General features: G+C 38.3%; 1 protein-coding gene and 1 pseudogene across 4 annotated transcripts in view; one reads left to right on the top strand and one right to left on the bottom strand.

Moving 5' to 3' along the window:
* The window catches only part of RPGRIP1 (RPGR interacting protein 1), a 36,458-nt gene extending 35,439 nt beyond the window's left edge, over nucleotides 1–1,019 (bottom strand). For all 4 annotated transcript variants that reach the window (XM_065940728.1, XM_065940727.1, XM_065940726.1 and 1 more), the window contains exon 1: nucleotides 782–1,019. In XM_065940728.1, the coding sequence (XP_065796800.1) occupies nucleotides 782–1,019 (238 nt within the window). The remainder of the gene's footprint in view (nucleotides 1–781) is intronic.
* Nucleotides 1,020–1,877: 858 nt separating this feature from the next.
* On the top strand, nucleotides 1,878–1,987 carry LOC136172812 (U2 spliceosomal RNA; annotated as a pseudogene).
* Nucleotides 1,988–7,657: the final 5,670 nt, after the last annotated feature.

The raw sequence follows: 7,657 nt of genomic DNA on the forward strand, positions 1-7,657 counted from the left end.
CATTTCTATGTGTGTTTCAGGGAAGGAAGGAGATCACCATTTAAAGTGATCATTTCATTATCAGGCGTTAGAGAGGAGGTTGGATTAGATTACCCACAAGACCTCACTTGTACTTCATACATACTACAAGGATTCTTAGCATGTGCTCCTAAGCTTTATTCTTTTATGGTTCCTGCCTCTATTTTTCTTGCTGTCATATTTCTTTTCCTCCACTCTGTCAAGAGAATATACTAGAATATGATGAAATATAAATTTGAGAAGACTAAATATCAAGGTCCAGGCCAGCAAAAAGAGAGGAGACAAAGGTCTCTTTGACAGTATTTAAAAATAATCAGTTAAAAAAATATTCAGAATAACTACCGTGATCCAAGAATTAAGACAGGGGAAATGCCAGTGGTAACAAAGAGCAATAATCTGCTTCTCAATTTCAGATATCAGATAATAAAGAAAACAAAATACTTTCCAACCATCCTAAAATGACTGATGAGAAGGCAGAAAAATTCATTTTCAACACTTTCAATAAATAGTTAAAAACATTACAAATTAAGAAGTGGCGTTCTCTCACATGGAAAGTCATCGTGTAGGGAAAACTATACGCGTGAGGTAGGTGTCATGCTTTCTTGATTGTGAATCTGATCTGACTGCCAATGTTCTTAGTCTAGTTATCCAGTACCCAGCCCCACACACAAATAAGATCAAGAGATGGGGTTGGAGAAACGCTGGCCCAAGCTCCTTTCTCCCCTATCAGATGTAGAGGATGCCTCCTTTGAGAGAGACCTACCTTTCTCTTGTGAGAGCTGAAATAAGATTTCTCTCTTCTCTTTCATCTCAACATCCAGTTGATCCTGCAACTGAGAGACTTTCTGCTGCAGCTGTTCTCCAAGCTCATGGCTCCACTGAGGCTGATTGCTGCTATCCAACATGCTGAAAATGGGCAGCAAGTAAGGAGGGAGAGGAGAGTTGTCAGATGGACACTCAAAGTTGGGTGATAGGACGTCTTTATTACACAGTTTCAGCATCTCCTGGGCCTAGTTCATCATTCATTTCCCTACATGTTTTTTTCTGCTCCTGCTTTCTCTGTAACTGTCATTTACCAACTGCCTTGGAACTTTTGGGTCCTACTGAGTTGCTTAGTATCACTTCTGTTTTAAGTCTCAAATAACCCCCTGGGCAAACAACCCAAGTCTTATCTATTTCCCAGGGAGCTTCTCCAGCATGAAGGCTTGCTTTAGGCAAGGAACTGTGTACCAAGACAGTCTCAGGCCTGCTAGATTAGACATAAGGAACAGAATATTTCCTTTTTCCCTTACTCCTCCGTCTACCTTCACCAGTGGCTCATTTAGACAATGCTCACCTTTGAATTAAGGTTGTAAATTACTACTATAGGGCAGGAACTAAGCTCTCAGTGACTGCATCCTGAACACCACTATATCTACACGACAGAGCAGACCCATCTTCAGTGTAAAACACACAGTTCCTGATTATTTATACAAGTGAAGTTGACACTGGTAATCAAGCAATTATTTCTACTTATGTCTTTTTCCTATTTATCATTTTAATAAATGTGGTCTAAAAACAACTTGTTTAAGCTAGTACTGAGATTTCTTGGCACTTTCTGCCCATACATTACATGATGATCTGAGAAGATAATGTTATGAATAATGAAGGGACGAGGCCAACAGCAATGTTTGTCATAGGGAGTCTTCAAAGTGGGTAAGGCTGACACTATCTTATTTCACTGAATTGAAGAGTGTCAGTTCTTCCCAGGATGCTCCCATGCAACCTCGCCAATCTACACCCCGCTGTCCTTAAGTTAGTCAGAAGCTATCTTTAATTTTTTAAAATTTACAGTATTTTTAATTTCAAAATACATGAATATCGCTTCTCGGCCTTTTGGCTAAGATCAAGTGTAGTATCAAAATACATGAATATATATTTGTTGTGAAAAATTAAAATGATACAGAGATATACAGAATAAAAACCCTATTTCAGTCCTTTCATCTCATTAAAAGGTTGTGGATCCACACACATGACATAATTTAAGTCACAACACATTATTTTGCAATTTGTATTTTCTTTTAACAGTATATCTTAGGTATATAGGTTTAATAACTTTATACTATTTCAGTGTGGGGTGCAACATGATTTATGTAGTCAATCCCTATCAGAGGAAATTTTGATTGTTTCCATTTTTTTTTTTTTTACTTTTACAGATTAAAATAACAATTCAGGAATATTTAACATTCTTACTACAGGGGTATCTTTGCACATACACAAGAGGATTCCTTTAGTTTTTGTTTCCAAAAAATGGGTTATCTGGCACAAAAGAGATGTACCTTTAACGTTTTGATAGATAAGGTCGTATTCTCTTCCTAAAAGAGTCTGTCAGTTTATATTCTGTGTTGAGTACCAGTTTCCCTGTGTCCTTCCTTATCAAGACTAGGAATTATTCTTATTGTTTAAATTCAGATTGCACTTTTCTATAACTATCTTTTATAACAATGTTCTGAGATCTAAACTTGGTACTTACTTTTCTAAGAGTTTGTCATAATTGTCATTCAGCAATTTTCGTTCTTTTTCCAAATCTTCAACTCTCTCCTGAAACTAAAAATGATAATAGAATGCTTGAGATAACATTTTAAAATCCATTGCCTTGCAAAAGTTCTCCCTTTTCTGTTGCAGGGTGGGACTCGTGTGGGAGATTTTCAATGTTCATCTCCATGTCTATGAAGATCCATTCAACTAGAAAGACCTGAAGCAATTTAAGGTGGGATAGAAATTGTTACTGGAATTAATGAGGATTCTCTGAATTGTTTTTTTTATTGTTAATAAAAACATTTCTTTTGCATTTTATAGAGAACCTGAGCCTGCATCATGACTTGACAGTTACCCAGGGGTTTACAAGACAGTATTATCCATCTCAACAGTGGTTCTGGGGATTAGGGATCCACATAAACAAAGGCAGGAGGAAGCGGGGCACAGCAGGAGTGTATTTTTAATCCTTTCTTAAAGAGAAAAGGCGGAGAGCATTCTGAGTCACTGGAAACCTGTGCATATGGGGCTTTGAAAACAAACACTGTACTGTGAGCTCTTGGGGAAGGGCAGGATAAGAACCCTGATAAATAAAGAGATATTTGCTTGTGGCAGGGAATGAGAAGGGAGGCTTACTATTGAATTAAATTTTCATGATGTCTGGGTTTCTACTGTTAGGGAAACAGCAGAATGTTATAACAGAGAAAAGACTTTGGAGAATAGTTCTTTAGTCTCGAAGTCGAGTTTGTCTCTTTCGTGACTCCACGGATTGTAGCCTGCCAGGCTCCTCAGTCCCTAAGATTTCCCAGGCAGAAAAATAGGAGTGGGTTGCCATTTCCTTCTCCAGAGGATCTTTCCAACCCAGGGATCAAAACTGTGTCTCCTGCACTGGCAGGTGGATTCTTTATCACTAAGCCAACAGGGAAGCCAGATGTAAATATAAATCCCAGTTTTTTCTAATTTTACACCATTACAATACCATAATCTTGAGCAAATTATTCAATCACCTGGAACCTCATTTTTCTCATCTGAAAAAAATAAAAATACCCACATTTTTGCTCAGATACATTTTCTAACATCTCTGAAATTGGGATCTAACATACAATTGATGGTATCTTTGCATTACTGTTATTTACCTCCTTCAGGGTTATCTGCAGGATGGACACATCTTCCATTTGGCTCTTCAAGATCACGGCCTTCTTGCTTTCCTCCTGGAGCTCTGCCCTGAGCTCATTCACTTGGCTGAGGAGGGCATCGTGGGCTGCGCCCAGGATTCCCTGATTCTGGGACAAAAGAAAAATTGCTCTGGGAATGTTTATAACACTCAGCAGGAGGGCTCGCAAGAAACCAACAACCCCAGATTCCCTAATAGATGTCTCAAAGAAGGGCTTTGATTTAAAGCATGGTGCCTTTGCACTGTAAAATAACCTTGTTTTTCACCCTAGCATTTCTCAGAGAGCATCATTTCCCTGTTGGTGAGGATTATCCACTCTGGGAAACGAATTCATCACTGGAGCCTTGATTTTCTCGAAGTTCAAACTCAACCCTAATTCTAAGTAAAATGCCACCTTTCTCAATTGCTTTTATCTTCTAAGATACTTAAATGCTTTTTATGATGACATATTTCCCTTTGTGCACCTAGCAAAGTGACATGTTAACTCTAGAAGTTAAGTGCATTTTTCTGATGGATTCTTCTGGTAAGGAACAGCTGTGGCTGATCATTCAAGGAACTCGACCTTAGTGACTCTTAATCATGGACATTTACCTAGCTTCACCTGTACCCCACTCACAGAGGTACAAATATTTAATAACACCAGAGAAGGTTCACAACAATTTTGCTATATCTCACCACCTCACGCATGCTAGAGGACTACTCCTGGGAATTTTTGAGCAAATGCTAAAATTCTCTGTAGCAATAGGCTGAAAAATACTGTTTCAAATATTTCTCAACTCAGACCTTATATTTTAATTTTTGTGAAAACAATGCAATATGTGCCTTCTGATAATAGGGACAGTATCATCTGTCTTAATAAAAATTACGTGTTTCATTTAGTTGGCTAAATTCTAGTGTTATGTTACTTGAAAATGAAGATTCATTTGGATTTCATTCCTCTGCTTACCAGGAAACAGAGATTTAAGGAATCTTTATTAAGTACCTTATGGAGCAGAGTTTCATATGCCTGAAAGAAAGAAATAGATATTATTCTATTGTATACCAAGTTGATATTTATTTGATGTTTATCTCTGTAATACAAATGTTTAAATATTTATTTTAAAAGATGTTATGAACATTTCCCATAAATCAAATCAATCTGTGCGCCTGCTTACTAACTGCTGCTCCCTTCCCCCGATCTTAGCTTGCCAGGCAGACTGTGAATATAATAGATCATGCCATTTCTTTACAAGGGTCAGTTATGCAAATTTGCATTGCACTTGGTGGATTTTCCAAGAAAAAGTATTTTTATTTTCAAACTAGGTGCTATCTCTTTACTCATCATGCTTCAGAAAGGTCTCTTTACAGTTTTGGAAACAGAAATAACAACAATAACCAAACTCACAGCAACAGCTACTATTATTGGTGGAGTAATTACTGTTACATGTTACTGTGTGTTTCATTATCTCTTATATTATGATCATCACAATTCTTTCACATATATTATGTCATTTAATATTTACAGCAAATCTGAGAGGTACTGTTATCTGAAATTTAAAAATGAGAAACCCAAAGTTCAGAGAGCTAAGTCACTTGCCTAGAATCACACAGCTTTCAAGACACTGAGGGAGAGCTATATACCTCAGCCTGACTCCAGAGTCTGCACTACTGACCGCATGTCACTGCTAAGAGATTAAGAGGATGAAAACTTATCTTAGTATATGTGTAAGAAAGTATGACTAGAAATGAAAACTGCTTTAAAAAACAAACTGTAAAACCTACATTTAAAAAACTTATTCGCCACTTTAGGTCATCTTTACACTACCACTAATATGGGTAAGGACATTCAGTTTAGAAAGGCTTTCTCCCTTTTTTCCTTCAGTGCAATGGAGGAATGGATGGGTTTTTTAAATATATAATTCCACAAATATAGCTATTTACGCATATGATTTTAAAATATCTTCCTTTCCAGATTTCCCATCCTTTCAGTGTTACCAAAATTATTCAACTCAAAAGAACACAGGCACATGGACAATTCTTACAAAATACAGCTTTGGAGGTTGACCTTGTAAAGATACCTTTGTGCTAAGTTGCTTCTGTTGTGTCCAGCTCTGTGAGATCCTAAGGACTGCAGCCTGCCAGACTCCTCTGTGTATGGGATTCTCTAGGCAAGAGTACTATAGTGGGTTGCCATGCCCTCCAGGGAATCTTCCTGACCCAGGGATCAAACCTGGGCCTTCCGCATTACAGGCAGATTCTTTACCACTGAGCCATCAGGTAAGCCCCAAAGATGCCTTTAGTCCTCATCAAAACAGATGTACCAAGGGCAGAACCAACTGTAGCTAATCTCACTGAAAGGCACCACCATCATTTAATCATCCAAGCTAGAGATGCAGGAGTTATCTCTTATTTCTCCTTTTCCCTCACCACTCTACTTTGGTGATAAAGTCTATTCTTCTAGATCTGGACCTCTAACACAGTCCTTTCTCTGTGAGCCTCTTTCACTGCCTTGGTTGGGACTCTCATCCTGAATCCCCTGGATCACTGCACTTATCTTTTTGCTGATTTCTTTGCCTTTAGTCTTATACCAGCCAACCTGTCATTCACCCTGCTCCCAGGTCATCTTTCCTAGTAGTTTTGTCATTTTTGAGAAGTTCAAAATTTCAGAAAAGTATAAGTACTATAATAACAGTCATCTATAATCCCACTACTCAGAATCAATCATTATTAGTACTTTATAATAGTTTTTTGAAAGTATCATTTCTTTATTAAAATGTATTTCAAAATATTTTGGACATTTAAAAAAAGGCAAAGTGACCTCTTTGGGGAAAAAAACTGATGATCAACTTGCTTAAAACCTTTCTGCAGTTCTCCACTGTCAATAGGATAAAGTCTAAATTCCTGCTAAGAGCTCCATGACCTGCTCCCTGATGTTTCTCACCTCTCTGCCTTGGCCTACATCCCTCTACCCCTGGAAAGCCCTTCTCTTTCTCTTGCACATTCATTAACACATGCTAAACTGTCAGTGTTCAGCTCAGGAGTAGAATCCCTTATGAATCCTCTTCGGATCCTGCAGCCCATCCTTTGGTGGATCCAACAACCCTCTCTTTTGTTTTCCCCCCATATCCTGCTTGGGGATAGTTGTACTTGTCTACATCATGTCTTCTCACTTTTACAAGTTCCTCGAAGGCAGGAGCTGTATTATCTTTTTAACCTTTGTGTCCAGTGCTTTGCATGGTTCCTGGTAGTCAATAAATGTTTATTCAGTAAAAGAATGGTGCCCATTTATTATTTAGACTCTTGATGCCCTATTTCTACCATTCAGATATGAGTTCCCATTGCATGGTAGTGAGAAGAGTGTGAGCCTTGATTCCAGATAAACTTGAACCCAAATTCTGCTCTTCCTCTTACTATTTTTATAACTTGAGCAAGTTATTTTACTTCTCTATGGCTCAGTTCCCTCACCTGTTCAATGTTACCTGTTAAAGCTTACCTTGACAGTTGTTGTCCAGCTTAGATGACTCTAAGTACCTGGGACAGAGTCCATCATGTAGAAAGTGCTCAGTAACCTGGTTTCCTTCCTCTCCCCTATGACTACTCTTGGCTTCCCAAGTTTAGTTAAACTCTAGCTGTGGTCTCTGGCTTGGAACTTAATCTGACACAAGTTGCCCCCACTCAATTCCACCTTTGTGGGCAGGGCTTGAGTTGTTAGACTTGGCTTTGAACATCAGCTGTAGATTTGTGACTTCTGACAAGCAACTCGGCTTCTTTCCTTTCTGGTCTCCCATGTGTAAAATGGAGAAAATAGCACAATTTTCTTAACTAATTGATTTCACCCCCCAAAAAAAGCACAGCTGAAGATGGCAACTCACGGCCTGAACTTCTGTTAATTGTGCCTTTGTCACTGCCAAAGAGGTATTCCTTTCATGTAAGAGCTTCTTAAGTCGAATCAGCTGTATATTCTCTTTAATG

The sequence above is a fragment of the Muntiacus reevesi genome, chromosome 7, assembly GCF_963930625.1.
Source record: "Muntiacus reevesi chromosome 7, mMunRee1.1, whole genome shotgun sequence".
Lineage (NCBI taxonomy): Eukaryota > Metazoa > Chordata > Mammalia > Artiodactyla > Cervidae > Muntiacus > Muntiacus reevesi.